Below are 24,550 nucleotides of genomic sequence, written 5' to 3' on the forward strand. Positions count from 1 at the left end.
CTGCAAACACTGCCAGGGAGGTTTGGGTGTGTTTGTCTTTGTCACGATTCCCAGATATGCCCACATTTCAAATCCCATCAGCAGTCGCTGAACTTTATACCTCCTCCCTCTCCCCAACGCCCCACGTCTCCTCCTATATTCTCTCCATCTCTCACAGTTGGTGATTAAAACCATGACCACCTGAAAACTGGCCTCGGGCAAGCAGGCTCGGCTGGGGATTACCGAGAGCGAGCGAGAGAGAGAGAGAGAGAGAGAGAATAAAATGAACAGCCAGAGGGACTAATACCAGAGAGAGCAGAGAGAAAGGGAGGCTGAGGTTGAGAGAGAAAAAGAAAGGAGACCGGGGCCAGAATGAGAAAGAAGGGCAGAGATAGAGAGAACATGAGAGAAGAGGGAGAGAAAGAGAACCAGGCAAGTCTTTCCAACCTTGTGAGTCCCTGTCTCCTTAGAGACACACGAGCCAGCTGGACAGTGCTAGAAGGTGTGAAATGAAAATAGGAAAAGAGTGTGTGTGTGTGTGAGAAAGTGTCAGTGTGAGTGTGAGCGTGCGTGCGCACGTGCGTGTGCTGCGTTATCCTAACCTTGAAGAACCCGATGATTCCGACTCCATACTCCACGCAGTATTTGTCCAGCAGCTCTCGGTTCCAGGCGTCCAGGTTGACGTACTTCAGGATGTTCTCGTAGATCACCAGCGTGAACCGTCCTCTCTCCTTGTCCGTCAGCGTCGGCATGTCGCCCTTCCCCGGAGAGATCTCCGTCCGGTAGCGGAACCTACTGGACTCCAAGATGGCCACGATCTCCTGGCCCAGCTGCGAGTACTGGCTCTCCACGAACACCAGCACCACGGGGTCCGTCCTGGCCCCTCCCGGGGGGAGGCCCTCGGCGCCGCCCCCCCCCGGCCCCCCACCTCCTCCCCCCGGCACGCTCCGCAGCGGGAGCAGCCGCGACGGGGTCACCTCGACGGGGTCACTCGCCGACGCCCCGCCGTCGGCGCCCGAGACGCCGCCGCCCGACGGCTCCAGCTCCCGCTTCACGCCATACAGGAAGTAGGCGGAGACGAAGACGCTGACGGCGCAGAAGAGGAAGAGGAGGAGGAGGGAGGTCTGGAGGGGCAGCAGGCGGACCAGCCGACGAAGGCGTGTCACGCATCCCAGCATCGTATCACGGGTCCCACGCCACGCCGCTCCGCCCCGTCGGCCTGGCAACACGCCGCTCCCCCCGGGTATGGGAACACGGTCTCTCTGCTCTGGGGCTGGAGAGGATGACCGCTCCCCCCTGGTATGGGAACAGGGTCTCTCTGCTCTGGGGCTGGAGAGGATGACCGCTCCCCCCTGGTATGGGAACACGGTCTCTCTGCTCTGGGGCTGGAGAGGATGAATGATGGGCACAGTGGAACTCGGTCACCAACACACGCTCAGTCTGTAGCTCCGGAGGTCGACGCACAGGCCGGGGAAAGAAACGAGATGGTGGTCGTCTCACGTTGGCTCTCCTTCATAGCGTCGGGCTGGTTATGTCACCATGGCAGAGAAGAAGAGGGGGGGCCTCGAGGAGTCCACTGGGAGCACGACCAACGATGACTATGAGGGAGGAAGGAGCAGGCACTGTCCGTCCGTCACACCTACCGACCAGCCGACCGCATATCCGCCCTAGGGTTTTCCTGTGCTCTGTTGGGTGGAGGGTGGTGATGGTCTCTGGGGGGAAGGCGATGGGCCACGGATCATCTCAGCACGCCATTCTCCTTCTGGACACAAATAGAGCGACAAAAAGAAAAATACAGTACATGAAATAAAACCATTAAGAACCACAGCATCGACAACCACAAATAAAGTTAAAAGTTATCAAGTAGAAATGTCATTTTCCAAATATATCGGTCAAAATATCAATAATCGTTGGTCTATCTAGGACTATTGGGATCGGCATCTGTCGGGCTCTAGTCTGCATCCGTTGCCACTGCGCGCCCCACACACACACACACACACACACACACACACACACAATCAACTGGCACAATGAGAGTGACAACAATGCCCTGAGGCAAGCCAATTCTGTGATTCAGTACAGCAGGACTCATTGACTGCATGTAAGGGGAAGCCATCACCCCCACAGGGACGAGCATTCCATTTCCTCCTAAACCTCACAATGGAAATTGAAAGGAGGGGGAGGGGGGGGAATAAAAAATAAATAAAGCCAAACATACAACAACAACAAAAACAAGAAAGGGGGCACACCGAGGAATGCATATCTCTCCACCAGACCAGGTGGCCCGTGAATGAATGAATGTATGAATGCATTTTTATTTTCCTGTCTCGACATAAAAGACCCGTCCCGTACGGGATTATAAGACACAAAAAAAACATAAATAAAATCACATTCACTTCCTGAACACAGAAACTACTACAAAAACACTTTCACTACCCCAAAACAGAAGTGAATATACAGTACATCACATATATGTTTTCTTTGTCCGTTTATGCTTTCTCTAAGTATTCAGCGAAGTGCGAAATCCAAGATTCCCACATGTGAGGCCGCGTGTGATATTGGGCAAAAACAAAGTGTACGTTGTAACTTGTTGGATGCCTGCACTTAAGTCATAGTAGAAATGCTGTGGGTAAAAATCAATGGGTATGTTCGTGGCAGGATTACGCTGTCTAGAATCTGTACTAGGTGTATGTAGTACTGTACTAGTATGTACTGTACTAGTATGTACTAGTAGGCAGACATATGTGGATGGCCAAAATAATATTTGAAAACATTTTTTTTTCTGTTCAATTTATACACATCCACTATTTTCAGCATGCATCCGAGCTTGTAGATCAGCTATTTTCAGCATGCTATTATCAGCTATTTTCAGTGGATAAGCTGCACCTTCAAGGCTTGCTGAAATACATTTGTGTCGACTAAATCAACTGTAGATTTAGTCGACTAAAAATCTCATATTTTGTAAACTAAAACTAGACTAAAAACATTCCAGATGACTAAAACTGAATCCTATTCAAAAAACTACGACTAAAACTAAAGCATTCATTTGCTGTCAAAATCGACACTGATCACCTGTTCAGGCAATCTGAGAACCCATCGGCAAAACAAATAATTGGGAAAAACAGCGCCCTCTATAGTCAACAGTCTGTCTCAAGAGACTAACCCATTTTTGTGCAGGAACCCCTTTTGGTGTTTAACATTATGTTGCAATTTAGCTATTGAAAAATAGCAGATCTACAAGCACGACTGACATAGAAACATAGCTTTTTCAGAACACTGTCAGGATGTAGAAGACATTTTTAGAATCTGATCTCAGGTCAGAACGGGCTAAGCAGGGAGTAAGTGGAAGCGGGTTCCATAGTTGAGTCCCTCTGCTTGTGTTACATCCTCTCAGTGAAACACTGTCCAGGGTCAGGTGAAAAGAAGCAGCTGCCAGCATGTTGTTCACGTGTTATCTGAGGAGGGGACACATGGCTGTCCACACCACTGGTTCAGAGGAGGGGACACATGGCTGTCCACACCACTGGTTCAGAGGAGGGGACACATGGCTGTCCACACCACTGGTTCAGAGGAGGGGACACATGGCTGACCACACCACTGGTTCAGAGGAGGGGACACATGGCTAGTGTCCACACCACTGGTTCAGAGGAGGGGACACATGGCTGTCTACACCACTGGTTCAGAGGAGGGGACACATGGCTGTCCACACCACTGGTTCAGAGGAGGGGACACATGGCTGTCCACACCACTGGTTCAGAGGAGGGGACACATGGCTGTCTACACCACTGGTTCAGAGGAGGGGACACATGGCTGTCCACACCACTGGTTCAGAGGAGGGGACACATGGCTGTCCACACCACTGGTTCAGAGGAGGGGACACATGGCTGTCCACACCACTGGTTCAGAGGAGGGGACACATGGCTGTCCACACCACTGGTTCAGAGGAGGGGACACATGGCTGTCCACACCACTGGTTCAGAGGAGGGGACACATGGCTGTCCACACCACTGGTTCAGAGGAGGGGACACATGGCTGTCCACACCACTGGTTCAGAGGAGGGGACACATGGCTGTCCACACACAGTGGTTCAGAGGAGGGGACACATGGCTAGTGTCTACACCACTGGTTCAGAGGAGGGGACACATGGCTGTCCACACCACTGGTTCAGAGGAGGGGACACATGGCTGTCCACACCACTGGTTCAGAGGAGGGGACACATGGCTGTCCACACACAGTGGTTCAGAGGAGGGGACACATGGCTGTCCACACCACTGGTTCAGAGGAGGGGACACATGGCTAGTGTCCACACCACTGGTTCAGAGGAGGGGACACATGGCTGTCCACACACAGTGGTTCAGAGGAGGGGACACATGGCTGTCCACACCACTGGTTCAGAGGAGGGGACACATGGCTGTCCACACCACTGGTTCAGAGGAGGGGACACATGGCTGTCCACACACAGTGGTTCAGAGGAGGGGACACATGGCTAGTGTCTACACCACTGGTTCAGAGGAGGGGACACATGGCTAGTGTCTACACCACTGGTTCAGAGGAGGGGACACATGGCTGTCTACACCACTGGTTCAGAGGAGGGGACACATGGCTGTCTACACCACTGGTTCAGAGGAGGGGACACATGGCTGTCCACACCACTGGTTCAGAGGAGGGGACACATGGCTGTCTACACCACTGGTTCAGAGGAGGGGACACATGGCTGTCCACACCACTGGTTCAGAGGAGGGGACACATGGCTGTCCACACACAGTGGTTCAGAGGAGGGGACACATGGCTGTCTACACCACTGGTTCAGAGGAGGGGACACATGGCTGTCCACACCACTGGTTCAGAGGAGGGGACACATGGCTAGTGTCTACACCACTGGTTCAGAGGAGGGGACACATGGCTGTCCACACACAGTGGTTCAGAGGAGGGGACACATGGCTGTCCACACCACTGGTTCAGAGGAGGGGACACATGGCTGTCCACACCACTGGTTCAGAGGAGGGGACACATGGCTGTCCACACCACTGGTTCAGAGGAGGGGACATATGGCTGTCCACACCACTGGTTCAGAGGAGGGGACATATGGCTGTCCACACCACTGGTTCAGAGGAGGGGACACATGGCTAGTGTCTACACCACTGGTTCAGAGGAGGGGACATATGGCTGTCCACACCACTGGTTCAGAGGAGGGGACACATGGCTGTCCACACCACTGGTTCAGAGGGGACACATGGCTGACCACACCACTGGTTCAGAGGAGGGGACACATGGCTAGTGTCCACACCACTGGTTCAGAGGAGGGGACACATGGCTAGTGTCCACACCACTGGTTCAGAGGAGGGGACACATGGCTGTCCACACACAGTGGTTCAGAGGAGGGGACACATGGCTGTCCACACCACTGGTTCAGAGGAGGGGACACATGGCTAGTGTCTACACCACTGGTTCAGAGGAGGGGACACATGGCTAGTGTCCACACCACTGGTTCAGAGGAGGGGACACATGGCTGTCCACACCACTGGTTCAGAGGAGGGGACACATGGCTGTCCACACCACTGGTTCAGAGGAGGGGACACATGGCTGTCCACACCACTGGTTCAGAGGAGGGGACACATGGCTGTCCACACCACTGGTTCAGAGGAGGGGACACATGGCTGTCCACACACAGTGGTTCAGAGGAGGGGACACATGGCTGTCCACACCACTGGTTCAGAGGAGGGGACACATGGCTGTCCACACCACTGGTTCAGAGGAGGGGACACATGGCTGTCCACACCACTGGTTCAGAGGAGGGGACACATGGCTGTCCACACACAGTGGTTCAGAGGAGGGGACACATGGCTAGTGTCTACACCACTGGTTCAGAGGAGGGGACACATGGCTGTCCACACCACTGGTTCAGAGGAGGGGACACATGGCTGTCCACACCACTGGTTCAGAGGAGGGGACACATGGCTGTCCACACACAGTGGTTCAGAGGAGGGGACACATGGCTGTCCACACCACTGGTTCAGAGGAGGGGACACATGGCTAGTGTCCACACCACTGGTTCAGAGGAGGGGACACATGGCTGTCCACACACAGTGGTTCAGAGGAGGGGACACATGGCTGTCCACACCACTGGTTCAGAGGAGGGGACACATGGCTGTCCACACCACTGGTTCAGAGGAGGGGACACATGGCTGTCCACACACAGTGGTTCAGAGGAGGGGACACATGGCTAGTGTCTACACCACTGGTTCAGAGGAGGGGACACATGGCTAGTGTCTACACCACTGGTTCAGAGGAGGGGACACATGGCTGTCTACACCACTGGTTCAGAGGAGGGGACACATGGCTGTCTACACCACTGGTTCAGAGGAGGGGACACATGGCTGTCCACACCACTGGTTCAGAGGAGGGGACACATGGCTGTCTACACCACTGGTTCAGAGGAGGGGACACATGGCTGTCCACACCACTGGTTCAGAGGAGGGGACACATGGCTGTCCACACACAGTGGTTCAGAGGAGGGGACACATGGCTGTCTACACCACTGGTTCAGAGGAGGGGACACATGGCTGTCCACACCACTGGTTCAGAGGAGGGGACACATGGCTAGTGTCTACACCACTGGTTCAGAGGAGGGGACACATGGCTGTCCACACACAGTGGTTCAGAGGAGGGGACACATGGCTGTCCACACCACTGGTTCAGAGGAGGGGACACATGGCTGTCCACACCACTGGTTCAGAGGAGGGGACACATGGCTGTCCACACCACTGGTTCAGAGGAGGGGACATATGGCTGTCCACACCACTGGTTCAGAGGAGGGGACATATGGCTGTCCACACCACTGGTTCAGAGGAGGGGACACATGGCTAGTGTCTACACCACTGGTTCAGAGGAGGGGACATATGGCTGTCCACACCACTGGTTCAGAGGAGGGGACACATGGCTGTCCACACCACTGGTTCAGAGGGGACACATGGCTGACCACACCACTGGTTCAGAGGAGGGGACACATGGCTAGTGTCCACACCACTGGTTCAGAGGAGGGGACACATGGCTAGTGTCCACACCACTGGTTCAGAGGAGGGGACACATGGCTGTCCACACACAGTGGTTCAGAGGAGGGGACACATGGCTGTCCACACCACTGGTTCAGAGGAGGGGACACATGGCTAGTGTCTACACCACTGGTTCAGAGGAGGGGACACATGGCTAGTGTCCACACCACTGGTTCAGAGGAGGGGACACATGGCTGTCCACACCACTGGTTCAGAGGAGGGGACACATGGCTGTCTACACCACTGGTTCAGAGGAGGGGACACATGGCTGTCCACACCACTGGTTCAGAGGAGGGGACACATGGCTGTCCACACCACTGGTTCAGAGGAGGGGACACATGGCTGACCACACCACTGGTTCAGAGGAGGGGACACATGGCTGTCCACACCACTGGTTCAGAGGAGGGGACACATGGCTGTCCACACCACTGGTTCAGAGGAGGGGACACATGGCTGTCTACACCACTGGTTCAGAGGAGGGGACACATGGCTGTCCACACCACTGGTTCAGAGGAGGGGACACATGGCTGTCCACACACAGTGGTTCCCAAACTATTTAGCCTAGCTGACCCAAAAGAGAGATTAGATGTTCGCCCATAGGACCCAAACTATAGTGAAAATAACCGTTTCTTTTTTAAACTGTTTTGAAATAATAATAATGAAAAATAAATAAATAAAATGGGACCCATAAAAATGTCTGCGACCCACAAATGGGTCCCGACTCCCGAGCCAGAGTTTGGGAACCACTGGTATACACCCTCCCCCAAGACCAATCAGTAGAGAGAGAGAGAGTTCCCAAACTCTGGCTCGGGACCCATTTGTCGGTCGCAGACATTTTTATGGGTCCCATTTAGAGAGCGAGAGAGCGAGAGCGACTTTTCAGTTTGTCAGTTCAAGGAAAGCCTGTCACGGTTATGGATTATATGAATAGTTGTTTAGAGTTTACACTAGATGAAGTAGGAATGCTAAAGTTTAAACACTAAAGTAACGAAACAATGTAATTAATTAGTAAACAATATCCAGAATTAGTAGGCCTACTACAATCATTGGTATTTTATTCACATACTCAACTTCTTATCATTATCTAGCTGACCATTTAATTGCACAAAAAAATATGATCACTTTGGAAATGAACATCTGTGGGTTTGACACACTACACTGATGAAGACAGCATGTTAGCATAACGATGATGAAGACAGCATGTTTATGTTAGCATAACGATGAAGACATCGATGAAGACTTTTCCCTGCGGCGAGGTGGTAAACAGGCGAGTTCTCCGGCGGTATCCGATTGATATACATCAATACCCCACAGCTCATTTCACATGGATGAAACTGTCACACGTAGCTGTCAATCAGTTGGAAATGTCAAGTGGAACAGTTCAGAGAGAGGACCCACCAGCATCGTCTGAGTCTGATGCATGAACAATGACAATGACAGAGGAAAAGTGGTGGACAAAATGGTGACCGTGTGACGTCGGAGCAAGCACTGTGCAACACCAGCAGCACGTCCCCTTCCCCTGTGATGATGACCCATTTACCAAGACATCATTCACAGCACACACACACCAGTGTCAAATGGTCTGGATTTCTATAGCGCCTTTTATCCAAAGCGCTTTACACTGTGCGCTACATTGACCCACACGCACACACACACACACACACACACACACACACACACACACACACACAAGGTGCCAACCTGCTCCTCGTCAGGAGCGGCTCAGGGGTTTAACATCTTGCTGGAGTAACACTGTGAACACGAAGCGAGGAGGAGGAACCCAGGGATTGAACCGGGAACCCTTCCAGTTCTTTAGACATCCGCCCACACCCCCACAGTGTCTACTGACAGACAGCACAAGGAGGACAGTCTGATAAGAACCAGCGACTCCTTCTCCCCGCAGCATTTAACCCATTTAGACATGAGGATTCTCTGATTCTACAAATGTGTCTTCTTAAGTCCTCCTATCGTATAGAAAACCTGTTGTTTGCTCAGACTTTTTCACGTCCCCACAATTATCTGTATTTGGACGCGGACACCGATCTATTTTGTTGCAGAGTGACCCCCCCCCCTCCAGAAGCCAAAATTTGAGTTAAAACGAATATATTTTATATACATTTTTTCAAAAATAGCAGATCTACAAGATTGTACCGACACTCTGTGCCGTGCCACAAGCTTGTAGATCTGCTATTTTTCCAACAGCTAAAGTTTAAAACAATGGTTAAAGTGGTTAAAAGCTAAAGGTGACACAGATGCGTCAAATGAGTCTAAATGAGCTATAAGTCTCCATGCAGATTCAGACAGTTTCCTTTTCATTTACAGCAAAAGATATGCGGCTGCAGCTCTGAGGAGGATGCCGAGGGTTTCAGCCTTAATTAAGCACTTGAGCCACGCTATAATAATCGCCTCTCGCCGACACTTTGTGTGACACGGTAATTAATGGCAACAACAAATTAATTATGAACAGACATGCCTAGCAATTACCCATTGAAGCATTGTCCAAAATCACCCAAGCATTGTCCGTGTCTGTCTGGGTGGGCCTTCATGTGTTCTTTTAGATCAGTTAAAGTGGTAGTGGTCCAGGGACCGCCAGTGGTCCTTGAGGGAGTTCCAGGTGGTCCCCAGCTAAATGACGGAGAGTCCCAATGGACCCTTTATATTATACGTAGATCTTGAACTCTTGAGGGTGTAGTAAAATGAAACCAAATGGACCCGTAAGGGGCCATTTGGTTTCTACATTCTATATTCTGCATTCAGAATGTAGAAGAACAAATAATGGGCCTCGATATGAAGAGAGTTTAAATGAAAACCACAGTTTTTCGATGGCAGGAACATCAAGATTCAAGAGGCGTTCGTTCCTCACTCAGTCACACAGTCGGAGTACAAGCAGCAAACAACTTAATAATGACAACAAGATGATAATAATAATAATAATAACACTGGACGTAATGCGAGAATCTGGATGTGAATCTTAAAAAATGCCCAGTAAAACAAAAAGGCCTCCCGACGACAACAAGCCTGCTAGTACAGACAGTAGGCATAGGAACGGTATCGTTAACATCCCCCAGAGGCAGTCACAACAACACGGCGGGAACACATCATTTTTTGGAGCCGTGGCGCTGGCAGAGTCTTATCTGTTGTTCAGAGAGATACTGGATAACACCCTGGATACCATATTATTACACTAAACATCCAACAGAAGACCGCTTGATCCATCCACACCCATCAAGGGCACATTAACCCATTTAGGCCTGAAATCCTGACAGTTTTCTGAAATACCCATGTTTCTCGGCCTATATCACTCAATATTTCATGTCAAGGAGCCCACAAATTATCTGTAATTGGCCTCCCCAGAAGCAAAGATTCGAGTTAAAAAAGTTTGTTTTTCAAAAATAGCAGACCTACAAGCTCGTATAGCGCGCCACTCGGTGGCACGCTATGAGCTTGTAGATCTGCTATTTTTTTATAGCTAAAGCATAACATAAAGCTAACACCAAAAGGGGTTCCCGCCCAAAATGGGTTAAAATGTATTGAAAGTGATCATTGGGAGGACTATATAAAATAAGATTTATTTAACCCATTCTGACCTGAGATCAGATTCATACGAGGTTTCCGCCGGACACACACTGGTCTGATGAACCCATTCTGACCTGAGATCAGATTCTAAAAAATGTTCTTCGATTTTTCAAAAAATAGCAGACCTACAAGCTCGTATCGCGCCACTCGGTGGCGCGATATGAGCTTGTAGATCTGCTATTTTTAAATAGCTAAAGCATAACATGATGCATAACAGGGTGCCCGTTCAGAATGGGTTAATGACTATAAGCACATCAAGCAGTCGGAACCCTCGGTACGCCACCCCAGACGTTTGTACGTCCCATGGGCCGTTATTAGCCATCCGACACAGTATGATTTAACGACGTATTGATTCTGGACAGTCTAGCTGCAGTATCGTTCCATGATTACAACATTCCAAGCAACATACCACAGAGAGAAAATCTCTCTTGCTGCAAGTACAACTTAAAGAGGCCAAGCTTTTTCTCTGAGCTGCCTCTAAATGTCCTCTTCGTAGGACCAGAGGGTTCTAAGCGGTGGGTGTTCAAAGGCAGTATTGCAGCAGACGAGACGCCCCCTGGGGCGGCGGTGGCTCAGGGGTAGAGTGCCTGGATGGTAACCGTAAGGTTGCCAGTTCGAACCCGGGCTCCCCCAGAGTTACTGTCGAAGTGTCCTTGAGCAAGACACTGAACCCCTAATTGCTCCCGATGTGCTAGTTGGTGCCTTGCATGGTTTCCGCTGCCATCGGTGTATGAATGTGTGTGTGAATGGGTGAATGTAATGCACAATCTCTGTAAAGCGCCTTGGATAAAGGCGCTATATAAATGCACCATTTACCCCTGCCCTCTCCCCACACCTCCTCGTCTGCTCTGAGAGGAGCTGGGAGTCCATGCCCTCTACCCACACCTCCTCGTCTGCTCTGAGAGGAGCTGGGAGTCCATGCCCTCTACCCACACCACCTCGTCTGCTCTGAGAGGAGCTGGGAGTCCATGCCCTCTCCCCCCACAGCTCCTCGTCTGGTCTGAGAGGAGCTGGGAGTCCATGCCCTCTCTCCATACCTCCTCGTCTGCTCTGAGAGGAGCTGGGAGTCCATGCCCTCTCCCCACAGCTCCTCGTCTGGTCTGAGAGGAGCTGGGAGTCCATGCCCTCTCCCCACACCACCTCGTCTGCTCTGAGAGGAGCTGGGAGTCCATGCCCTCTCCCCACGCCTCCTCGTCTGAGAGGAGAGGAGCTGGGAGTCCATGCCCTCTCCCCACAGCTCCTCGTCTGGTCTGAGAGGAGCTGGGAGTCCATGCCGATGACAGCCAAACAGAACCATGGACACGTTTCATGTCAGAGGTGTGTGTCTCTTGTGATCTATAGATTCTATACCAGTCGGTTCACAAACTTCGATACAGATATTCGCCCCGGGGACCCAAACTAGTGAAAATAGTCGATCTATACAAGCTGACAACAACGCGCGTCACTTGGCAGCCGCGTTGTGAGAGATTGCAGATCAGCTATTTTAAATATTTGTTATTCATTCATGAAAGGTTTTGCTTTTTTTGGGAATGTTTTTTTTTTTAAAGGTTTTGAAATAATAATTAAAAACCAAATGTAGGTAACAAGAAGTAAGGGGACTCGTTATAACAATGTGTCCATGAATGAACCAGTGTTTGGGAAACCGTGATCTATATACAGAACAAAAATATGTACTATACTACCCAATTACTACACTATCTGACCGACTTCCAACACACCCACACTTTCTGATATGAACCACCAATAAGGACGTCACACGCTTAGCACTTTGGATAACAAGTGACACCCATCATCATCCCCGTTATCACTACTTCCACTAAAACAAAAAACAAATCCCACTTCAAGGTTCTTTGTTTGTTTTGCCCCCTGAGCCATTTCTACAGCCTGAAAAAGCCATGTTTCTATGTCAGTCGTTCGATTTTTCAAAAATAGCAGACCTACTAGCTCGTAGCTCGCCACTCGGTGGCGCGCTACGAGCTTGTAGATCTGCTATTTTTCAATAGCTAAAGCATAACATAATGCTAACACCAAAAGGGCTTCCCGCCCCAAAATGGGTTAACAAACTAGACAAAGTCGATAAGATGGTTTTCTGTGTTGCCTTGGTGACTTTTTTTTTTTTTTTTTGTATTTGAACGGACTGAAGACAAAAATCCCTTCGGGGACAATAAAGATTATTATTATTATCGTTAGAAAAAAGGGTTATTTCAAAGTAATTTTGTTAATGATTAATGACAATAACGAGCCCCCATGTCGTTATCTAGACGAGCCAAGGTCTACAGGCCTATAGCACGGCTCCATGATGACACTGCTGACAGGGCCTGAAAACAGATTAAATGGGTATGGCAGAGCAAACAGAAGTGGGGCACGTCGTGCACGTGCTATCGCATGTATTGGCCAACTCTCAGCGGCGATGACCGCCCCCCCATCCCCCCCCCCCCCGACGTTAACCTTCACACTCTGTGACAAATAACGGACGCCAACTCGACAGGAGAGGAGGAGGAGGAGGAGGAGGAAGAGGAGGAGGAGGAGGAGAGAGATAAACAGGCGGGAACGAAAGGAGTGTGAACACAGGAGAGCCCCAAGGATTTCAGTTTGAGGCTATAATCATTTGTGAGATCAGTTAAACGATCCTACTATACACACACACACTTTCTTTCTCCACCAAATTGAGCGTATATTGTGTATATCTCTGCTGTTGGGGGGAGAAACCGCCAAACTCCAAAAGGTTCATTTTTCGGAGGAAACCTTATATATAGATTTTTTTAAATAAAATAAGTTGGTGTTGCGACTTTATACATTGTCAATTACTTGCATGAGAGGGGGGGAGGTGGTGGAGTTATCTGCTTTAGCAGACAGTTTGAGGGTCCAATGGAGTTAATAGGCTTTGTCCGAAGCGATTTTCAATAATTTTCATTGGTTCAAATGAGTGTTTTTAACAAAAAAAAAGAAGAGGGATCTAAATGGAGTTAGGACACACACACACACACACACACACACGCACGCACGCACGCACGCACGCACGCACGCACAGTACATTTCCGTTTCTTTTCTAGTGTGTCACGTAAATCATTTTCCCGGTTCATGCACGTGTATTTTTAGGAGCAAATGCGAGTCACATGCTCTCACTTCATACTGTAGCTGAGATGGATGATAATTTACTCTCCCACTCAATTCAGGAGAAGTTCCCTCATAGAATCGTGCTGGAAAAGGGCAGAAAATGTACACATCTAACAGCATGTCGTGCTTTCATCACTGCCAACCGGAGCCGGAGCCAATAAATATAACCTTGCCTACTGCAGGTATATCTTTGCCCTTGGAATGAATGGAGATATACTTTCCCATTAAAGGCAAGAAGCCAGATGTTAGTGGTTTTCAGACGGCATTTTCGGCCTATTCAGCGGCTTCGGCCCAAATAGGCAGAAAATATATCACCGAATAGTGTATGCAATTAATGCATTCAAAAGAGCTGAAATAGTGATACATTTTTAAGTTAAGTTTTGCCATAACCATTTAATGAATGTAAATAATGGACCTCGATATGAAGAGTTGAAAACCACTGCATTACACTATAATGGAGGTGGTTAGACAGACAGACATCAGCATTAAGCAACCAAGTGGAATAACAAGTAATACATCGACAATGTCTGCACATCCACCTAACGAGACGGCAGATCTTCAGGCAAACCCTGCCTCCCTTTTATACCTGCACGGCAAAATAAAATAAATAAATACAGAAAGAAAAGAGCACAGAAAGCAGAAGAAAAGGACACATGAATATTTCATATTCAGAGCGGGAGGATGATGGGAGGTCTAGCCGGTGAAGAGCAGCCTGAAGGTGCAGACTGACAGACACAAACCGTCTCATTCAAGTCAGAGACAGAAATACACAGCGTGTAAATAGTTGCACACGTGGAGTCGGAGGCGTCCTAAACGACAGTGGCAGACACACAGAGAGGTACAAGGAAAAGCAAAGAAACAGACGGACAAGAAAAAGCTAACAAAAAAAAGGAAAGGAAAACAATACAGCACAACGCGAGTTAATAATAGTGGGGGAAGAAAGACGACATCAACATGATGAGCAGGGAGAGATTACAGAGAAGCCGAGAACATCACCCTGCTAAAGGAGGCAATCCATCTCAAAAGCTAGGTGGGCATTTAATACTTCTTACATGAAAGAAGATAGAATTTTAGGGCCTTGGCGAGTTGGCAAATGGTGGATGACCAAACATTACATGATCTCTGTTCTGTTGCCGGTCAAAAAGTGTACAGATTTGAACACTCCGAGTTATGGGTTTAACCCATTCTGACCGGGCACCCATTTTGGTGTCAGCATCATGTTATGCTTTAGCTATTGAAAAATAGCAGATCTACAAGCTCGTATCGCGCCACCGAGTGGCGCGATATGAGCTTGTAGGTCTGCTATTTTTGAGAAATCGAAGAGCGACTGACATTTTTAGAATCTGATCTCAGGTCAGAATGGGTTCATCAGACCAGTGTGTGTCCGGCGGAAACCTCGTATGAATCTGATCTCAGGTCAGAATGGTGTTCGAGTCCTGATCCCGACAAACTTTGTCTCTCTCCCAGTTTCCTGTCGACTTACTGTGAATCTATCAATGAAGGAAAAAAGCCCCTAAAAAATAAATATTAAAAAAAATAAAAACACTGCACGTCTGAAGTAGGTGGAAAAAGTATCAAGTAAGTAAAAGTATCAATACTGCAATATAGAAATACTCAAGTACAAGTCTGGAATTTAAAGTGTACTCGAGTAAAAGTACAACATTATTGTCATCAAATTGTATCCAAGTAACTAATTATAGTGGAGTAAAAGTGCAATATTTGGATCCGAGATGTAGTGGAGTAGAAGTAAAAGTATTGGAAATTGGAAATACTCAAGTACAAACACCTCAAAAGTGTACTCAAGTAAATGTACTTAGTTACTTTCTACCACTGCTTGTTGTGATATCGTCCGCAGCACATGCTGGGAACGGCATTCACAAAACCCTCCTTTAGTCGCGGGGTCGAAACAATGTCCAGGCAGCTGGTAGCCTAGTTGGCGTCATGCCCTGTGATGGTCGTCTCCAGAGAAAGGGGGATGGGCTGAAAAATGGTCCGTAGCTACTAGCTAGCTACTCTCTGGGAAGAAACAGAAGGAACCCTGCTCTGCTCATCCTAATTTTATTGACCTTATTCTTGTTTTGGTTTTAACTTTTTTTTGTGAACAAGCCAGCAGGCCAGATCTGGGAGGGGAATTATTCCCAGATGTATGTTGAAGAACAGGATTCTTGAATGAATGAATGAATGAATGAATGAATGATATGTCTCGTCATAAAAGAGTCCCTTAAAACTCTTTCAGCGCCACCTGGTGGTCACCAGTTTAGGCTTTGAGTGCCAATTCTCCCATTATAAAGAAAGAAAGAATTTGTAATTCTATTATGCATGTAATGTGCATGTCATCACCTGTACACCAGATTAGAGGAATTTTCAAAATATGGATGAAAATGAAAAAAATTAAGAATATAAAAAATATATAAAAATATATATATTATTTTTAATTCCCAAGGGAAGACGTCTTGTCGTCTGTGGCATCCGGTACTTATTGGCAATTAGACGTCTTGACATTTATGGCTACCAAACAGTTTTAAAGACACCAAAAACATAAATAAAACAAAATCACATTCACTTCCTGAACATAGAAACTACACAAAAAATATATATATATATATTTGTACCGCCAAAAAAACTTAAATTGTCCGTCCACGCTTTCTCTAAGTGTCAATTATCTTGTGTTCAACAATCCAAACCAGTCTCTCTGCGTCGCTATATCCATATCCGATCCAACACATACTAAACAATGTTGATGTAGTTCATGATACAAAGTGTAACACCGGGGCTCCACCGGGCGCGTCAGCGTCGCGTCTCCGTCAGGGAATGTTCCCTTTTTAAATCAATGAAGGGTGGCTCCACTGCCCGCAGTGCCCGGGTTGCGTTGCGTTGCGTGACTGCATTAAAATTGCCCCGGTTAGTTTTTTGACGCACGCAACAGAGACGCCCGGTGGAGCCCCGCCGTGAGTGTGTAAGTCGAAGGATAGAACGTCAGAGAATTTATTAATACGTAGGTCTTTTCTCAAGTGTTGTGGAACCTGAAGGTTGACATTCTTCCATTCATGATGTGCTCTAATGTTTGTCAGTATTTGACAATGGAAGAGTGGAATCACTAACGCAGGCCACAGGTGTGTAGTTATTCAGTAGAGTCGAGGATGCATCCTGGCTCCAGCCCTGAATTCGCTAGCCAGGCCCATTAAAAAAAATATGATCTAAATAAACGAAATGGAAATTCAGACTTGAGTGTCAGGCTAACAGAAAGGAGCCGAGATAAAAACAATTCTGCTTTGAATCAAATGAGTTTGTGATCCGAAACAGAAATCACCGAGAGAGGCATGAAGATAAAACTATATAGCTAGCATGGAGCATAGCAGCCCCAGACAAGGGAATAAAGAAATGAATCTAATCACCCATGCTGGCACAAACATGTCAGTCTAAAAGTGTATTGCTGCCAACCTGTGCTGCCCAGGGTCAAAATTACACTTTTGAAGTGACGGTACACACATTAACAACCAGTTAACAGTTACTTATCAAAGGTGAAAAGGCCGTCTGTTAGATAAGTACTGTACTTGAAGGCCCTAGTAAAAAAAATATACTGGTTCTGTTCAGAATGTATTGTCGTCTCGTGTCTTTCCACAACATAATAGAAAATGCTCAATAGTGGGCTCGATATGAGAACCCGACTCGATAAAGCCTGATCGATAAAGGTGTCAATAATAAGTGATAAAGCTCCACCCCTACTCCATAGTGTGATCTTTGATGCCTCTCCAAATTGGAGAATAAATCAATGGGGTATAATAATTCACTCACGAGCTATAGATCTTGGGAGGGACAGACCAAAGTATTAACCCATTTTGGGCGGAAACCCCTTTTGGTGTTAGCATTATGTTATGCTTTAGCTATTGAAAAATAGCAGATCTACAAGCTCATAGCGTGCCACTACGAGCTTGTAGGTCTGCTATTTTTGAGAACGACTGACATTTTCAATCAGACATTTGTAGAATCTGATCTCAGGTCAAAATGGGTTAATGCCCTGTCATACCTCGACATAATAAGCAATAGGAGTAGGTTAGGTAAGAGAATTGATCTAGGAAGGCTTTGGATTGTTATATAGTACAGTAGGCCTACGGATGAAGCTGTGCCATTTACCACGCCAACACAGCAAATCCAAATATTTAGGATCCAGGATTGTAACTGGAGAGCAGGTGATGTTATTCTAACAAATAACTACTACTGTACGTCACCATGCCGCCATGTGACCCGAGGATCTTCTTGGCTGACTGAGGTAAACGCACAGTATAGAGCCATCTGTCACCTGGGTTTAAAACCACGTCTCAGGGAGCGATAAAGAAAAACAGCAGACAGACAGACAGACATACAGAGCAGCTGCATGGTGGCAGGCAGGGAATTATGATGCATATTTGGATGGTTGTGTTATTCAATGTGACGGAAGTCCATGCTCGGTTAAGTTTGCAGTTGGGAGATCGTAAAGTAAACCGGCGTTGGCCCGGGGCCGACCGAGCGGTCCAGGCACCTAGGCCGGTAAACCTGCCCGACAGCGTGTGGCGGGTTCGAGTCCCGACGACATTTGCTGCGTGTCTCCCCCACCCCCCCCCCACTCCCCATCTCTCTCCCCCTTTCCTGTCAAACTACTGTAATCTATCAATAAAGGCAAAAAGCCCCCAAAAAATATTTAAAAAGAAAAGTAAACCAGGGTTTATAATATATTATCATATAGTCTCATTTCAAAACTAGTGAAAAGAAAACAACAACGTTGCTGTGAGGCTTGTGTACTAGAGCAGTATTTTCTTCAAAAGGTTCCTGCAATTCGTTTTATATAATATTTATTCATGAAAGATCTCCAGAGATTACTTTTATTTATTTATTCCCTAATGCGTAAATAACTGTAGTCAACGGATCTGCGACCGTGGCCATTATTATGTTTGGGTAACGGTGGAGTGAAGTAAACAAGAAGAAGAAGAAGGGTCCGCTTAGCCTCTCCATGTCCGCTCTCGCAGACTTTGATGTTTGTTCCAGCCGAGACCACAAGCATTCAGGGCCGCTCGTCTCGCAGACTCTTTGAGCCCTTAACCCATTTAGACCCCAGGACGATTCTTAAAAAAGTTGCTTCTAAATCCTGCCAGTTTTCTGAAAAAGCTATGGTTCTGTGTCAGTCGTTCTTCGATTTTTCAAAAAATAGCAGACCTACAAGCTCGTAGCGCGCCACTCGGTGGCGCGCTATGAGCTTGTAGATCTGCTATTTTTCAATAGCTAAAGCATAGCATAATGCTAACACCAAAAGGGGTTCCCGCCCAAAAAATGGCTTCTAAATCCTAAAAGTTTTCTGAAAAACCTATGTTTCTATTATGTCAGTGGTACTCAACCTTCTTCATGTCAAGGACCCCCAGAATTATCTGTATTTGGCCCGCAGACCCATCTGAAAATATGTCGTTCCAGGGACCTCCCATCACGAGAAGCAAAGATTTGAGTTCAAAACGTTCACTCTGAAAGAATATACATTCAAAAGATTTGCGCCACATTTTCACGATTTAAAAGTTCATAGTGCGGCACTCGGTGCCGTGCTATGAGCTTGTAGATCTGCTATTTTTCAACAGCTAAAGCATAAATGCTTTTAATAACACCAAAAGGGGTCCCCGTCCAGAATGGGTTAATGCACAGTTTCCACAATACTACTTTGCTGCAGACTTTGCTCGAGGCGAGGGCCCACAATTCATAGCATTGTGATGGTAAAACCAGGGGATGAGAGGTGAATCCCAGAGAAGCAGAGAAACCACATGGAAGGATCTGGCAAAGAAATCGTTTTTACATGCGAGTAATAACTCATAACTCACTGGTGAGTCACGGCATTGTGCGGTTGCTTTATCCTACGATGACTTTTTCCATCCGATTTGATCCAACAACGTTCCCCATTTTTGCTTATAAATAAATAAATAAATAAATAAATAGGGAGTGAACAACACCAAAAGCCATTTAAATAAATTATGTACAGTATGTAATCTGAGCCTGGCGTTATCTCTTTGGTCTATTAGCATTAAGCAACCACTATCGGCACAAAAGCTTGTCCCATTCCTCAAATGTATTCATTGCACTTCCGGGCCTCGCACCCTCTTGCACTGACTAATATCTAATATCTGTCGTACGGTCCGGTTCTGTCCCAGAGACCCATTAGCAGGGCCCGACCTGCAGATGCAGCATGTCGATTTGGCAGCGAGACTCGTTGGGAAGAACTTCACTGACTTGCATTTGCCCCTAAAAACAGATAAGTGCAAACGGTAAAAAAAGATTGGACACCACACACACACACAAGAAGATAGTGGTGATGCGGGGACACACAGAGAGAGAAAAGATAGTGGGAGCGAGAGAAGAGAGAGACTCCCAGGTACTGTCTGTACTACAGTACTACACAGACGCAATAGTTTTATGGAACGCACTCATTTATGAGACGTCCTTTTTAATTGGAATGGGTCAAAAAGTGACCTACCAAAAAGCATTTAATAATGAAACTGTCAGGATGTAATAGACAATTTTAGAATCTGATCTCAGGTCAGAATGGGTTAAGCATTATGTTATGCTTTAGCTCGGTAGCGCAGCACCAAGTGCTGCACTACAAGCTTGTAGGTCTTCTATTTTTGAAAAATCGTAAAAATGTGGCACAAATCTTTGAAAATATACTCTTTCAGAGCAAAGTTTTAACTCAAATGTTTGCTTCTTTGGGGGTCCCTGGAACAACATATTTCCAGATGGGGACCGCGGCCAAATACATAATATTTTTTGGGGACATGAAATATTGAGCACCACTGGCATAGAAACATAGGCATTTCAGAAAACCGTCATGAACCGTAAATGACTTTTTTTTTCTTTTTTCGATGTCAGGCCTAAATGGGTTAAAGAAAAAAGGTACAGCTACAGTACTTCAAAACTCACAGCAGAGCAGACCACCATGCCACCATTTGCTCCTGCAGTTTACAGTATGTCCCAAGCCGAGGTCAGCATAATCACCGGAGTAACTGTAAATAATAACCACTCTGCCTACTGCAGGGGTGTGTTCAACAACTCAAAGAGATAATTCATTAACTCCTTTTTGCAAGAGGTAATATAACTAATATTATATTAATCGTGTGTGTTATTCATTCATGTATACGACAACCAGTAACGGTGAGGAGATTTATGTGCTCATTTGCAGGTGCAGAACACTACCAACAACTATCATCAAGCTGATTGTAATTACTGTAATTAGTGCCGCGCGTATGAGTGACTTTTAAACACGAGACATCACCCGATGTGATCTCCGGACTTTTATGCTGCGTTCAGTTCACACGTGGCAGATGCAAAGATACAGTCCACCATTCATTGTCAATGGAAGCCAGCGACATGAAGATGCAGAGAAGATGCATCCGACGTCTGTAGCTGCTGCAAAAGCTACAAATTGAAGCCGAGCTGGGTTTAACTTCCAGATGCAAAGCTACAAAGCTACAACTGTATAGCTGCAATGACACACGTCGCTACGGACGCATGCTTGGTGATGTCAACGGCCGTGTGAGCAACAGATTTCTACGAAGCGACAAATTATGCTGTGATCTTTACATACAGTATGCACGTTGTGAAGTGTGAACGCAGCTTTAGTCTGACTCTGACACGACAGTTCGTCTATAAAGGCCTTAACGTCTCTCTCTTTCTCTCTCTCTCTCTGATGCCTTTAACATATAAGAATGTACAGGGAGTGGTGGTGGTGGCCCTCTGGGCCCCTCGGGACCTGACAGTACCCCCTTCTCCCCCCCCAGCCAGCAGCAACCCCTTCTCTTAACCAACTCCAACCACCCCCTGGTCCTTCTTCTCCCCCCAGCCCAGCAAGCCCCTCTTAACCAACTCCAACGACCCCCATGGTGCCAGCTGACAGAAATAAATGATGACCCCTCTGTGCTCCACCAAGTGCCTTCCTTGGCAACCGTCCGCACGTTCGCCATGGCAACGCTGTGTTCGTTGGCAGAGGTGGAAAGTAACTAAGTACATTTACTTAAGTACTGTACTTGAGTACAACTTTGAGGTCATTTGTACTTTACTTGAGTATTTCCAATGTCTGTAGCGATCTACGATGAGACATAGATTGGCTATTTCCAAAAGATTATTCCACATTTGAAAACTTGACATTGTACATGAGTACGCTGTACTTTTGATACTTTCAAGTACATTTTGAATTCAATACGCTTGTATTTTAACTCAAGTAAGTACATTTTGAATTGTGGACTTTTACTTGAAATTGAGTATTTTCTACATTGCAGTACTTTTACTTAAGTAAAACATTTGAGTACTTTTTCCACCACTGCTCCATGGAAACAACGGGCTTATGTTGTCTTTGTTGGACGGGAACTCTGAAGGATGAGACCACAGGATGGCCCTCCTGAAGAATGGGACCACATGACAGCCTCCTGAAGAATGGGACCACATGACAGCCTCCTGAAGGATGGGACCACAGGATGGCCCTCCTGAAGAATGGGACCACATGACAGCCTCCTGAAGGATGGGACCACAGGACCCGAGTGGAATAGTATGAGAGTGACGACAGTAGCGTTGACACCCATTGTAACAATGGAATGCGGAAGTGCTCATTCTATCTCAATGGGATAGTTCCAATGTTTGGAACTATAGCCCATAGGCACCCGCTTTGTGGCGAGATCAAAGTGTGTCGCCACTCTCTTACTATTCCACTCGGCACAGGACGGCCCTCCTGAAGAATGGGACCACAGGGCGGCCCTCCTGAAGGATGGGACCACAGGACAGCCTCACAAAAGCCTGTTGTTGTGTTACTGTTTGGGATGGCATCTGACCTGACTAAGAGGCTGATTAAGACTTCCGCAAACCAAATGGCTTTTTATGAGTATGAGTGGGCAGACACACAAACACTCTCCCTCATCCTATCGCCAGTTCTCTCTCTCGCTACAAAGCACTCTGTGTGTTGCATGTCTGAACTCTGAACAACAGACAACTTATTGTCCTTTTCTACACGAGACTTCCAAGGATTTGCAACAATCAGGGATCTCAGGATTTGGTCTCTATCTAGACTGATTTGCCGACAGGACAGGGAGAGGAGGTCAATGTCAAATGGATCCAGGCGAGGCCCGGTGTAATCCCTGCTCCGTAATCCCGTTAATCTGGACAACTGCAAACATTAACAATGTGAAAATGGCCAGCTCTGTTACTGTATGGATTAACGAGACCAGTTGATCTGGGATTTACTCATTGTTTGATTTACATACCAAATGTGTGCTCTTCTCTCTTACACACAACCACACACACAACCACACAACCACACAACCACACACACACACACACACACACACACACACACACCAAGTCCAAATATTGGGAGTAAACTCAATATTTAGAAGTTGACGGTTATGGCCACTGACTGAAGATGACTTCCAATAAAATGGCGTTATAATTCCCTGTCATTCACGAACACAGCTAAAAGGAAATGTCTCATTTGCATTCATCTTCCATCCCAGGATTAAGGTTCAAAAGAAATGAAAAATGTCTGCAGTTTGCAATGCATCTAAGCACACACACACACACACACACACACACACACACACACACACTGAGAGAGAGCATGGACATTTTAAAAGCCACACTGTCATGGCTTTTTCCTTAAGCCTCCCTTGGAGGAATTCATCAATATGGAATCAATCAATCTGAAATTCAAATGTGATGCATCCATTGTGGCTGGTGAGATTAAAGGCTTAGTTTGTGAAATAGTGTGTACCACAACACAGCAGCACTGCTTCCTTCACCCCGTCACCCTGCTACAGCCTACAGCCAATCCAAACGCACAGCAAACACCGCAAACATTTACACTACCAACGGTGGAAAGTAACCAAGTCTCTCTATAGGACGGTCGTCCTCAGACGAGCCCTCCATCGTTTAAAATTAAATTAATCTTCATTCAAATCATTTTAACAATTTAAATGTAAGGATTTTAAATAATTGTTAATGATTATGGGACATTCTGCATGACGCTATAGCCAATCCAAACGCACACAGCGACGGCCACACGGCAAACATTGACACTTCCCCCCTCTCTCACTCCCCTGGCGTCTCCTCAACTCATTCCACCCTCTCTCACTCCCCCGGCGTCTCGTCTCCTCAACTCATGTCATGTCCGTGTGCGTGTGTGTGTCTGTGTCTGTGTCTGTGTCTGTGTCTGTGTCTGTGTCTGTGTGTGTGTGTGTGTGTGTGTGTGTGTGTGTGTGTGTGTGTGGTGTGTGTGTGTGTGTGTGTGTGAAGGACAGACGACTTCGGGAGGAAATGGAGTTTCGTCTTCTAATTCCCTGGGAAAGTGTTTCCCTTTGTGGCTGAATTATCACATCTTTCTTCAGCAACTCAATTTACTCTCTCACCAAGAGAGAGAAGGCAATTTGAATGACTGGAGGAAAGATGCTTTCCATCAAATTCTCCATGTCCCTCCAATTAGCCTACGTCTTGGGGGGGGTGGGGGGGGGGGGGGGGGGACTTGCAGAGCCCAAACTTTCGCAATTGAGTTGATTGTGATGTCATTCGTTCATGCAGTAACTATTCTAACCACCATTAATGGTAAAAAGTGGTGAAAATGAATCTTTAAATCGAGACAGGAGAGTGCAATCTCTCTCTAAGAGCTATTATGAGTAAGAAAAACAGCATGTTCACTGAGAAATTGACCATTTCTTTCTGTACCTGCATATTCACCAGACGACGGTGGTGAAAATTCCCCCATAATAGACCTTCCATTAGAGGATGTGGTCAGGTTCCATCAGAAAGATATCCCGCACCGCGAGGAGAAGAACTCC

General features: G+C 47.1%; 1 protein-coding gene across 1 annotated transcript in view; it reads right to left on the bottom strand.

The window, feature by feature from the left end:
* LOC310873622 (bifunctional heparan sulfate N-deacetylase/N-sulfotransferase 1-like) overlaps positions 1-24,550 on the bottom strand; it is an 88,260-nt gene that overhangs the window by 25,695 nt on the left and 38,015 nt on the right. The window contains exon 2 of the mRNA XM_083786161.1: positions 582-1,741. Coding sequence (XP_083642287.1) covers positions 582-1,157 — 576 coding nt within the window. The 5' untranslated portion in view covers positions 1,158-1,741. The remainder of the gene's footprint in view (positions 1-581; positions 1,742-24,550) is intronic.

The sequence above is a fragment of the Protomyctophum parallelum genome (genome assembly GCF_964188405.1).
Source record: "Protomyctophum parallelum genome assembly, chromosome: 16".
Taxonomy (NCBI): Eukaryota; Metazoa; Chordata; class Actinopteri; order Myctophiformes; family Myctophidae; genus Protomyctophum; species Protomyctophum parallelum.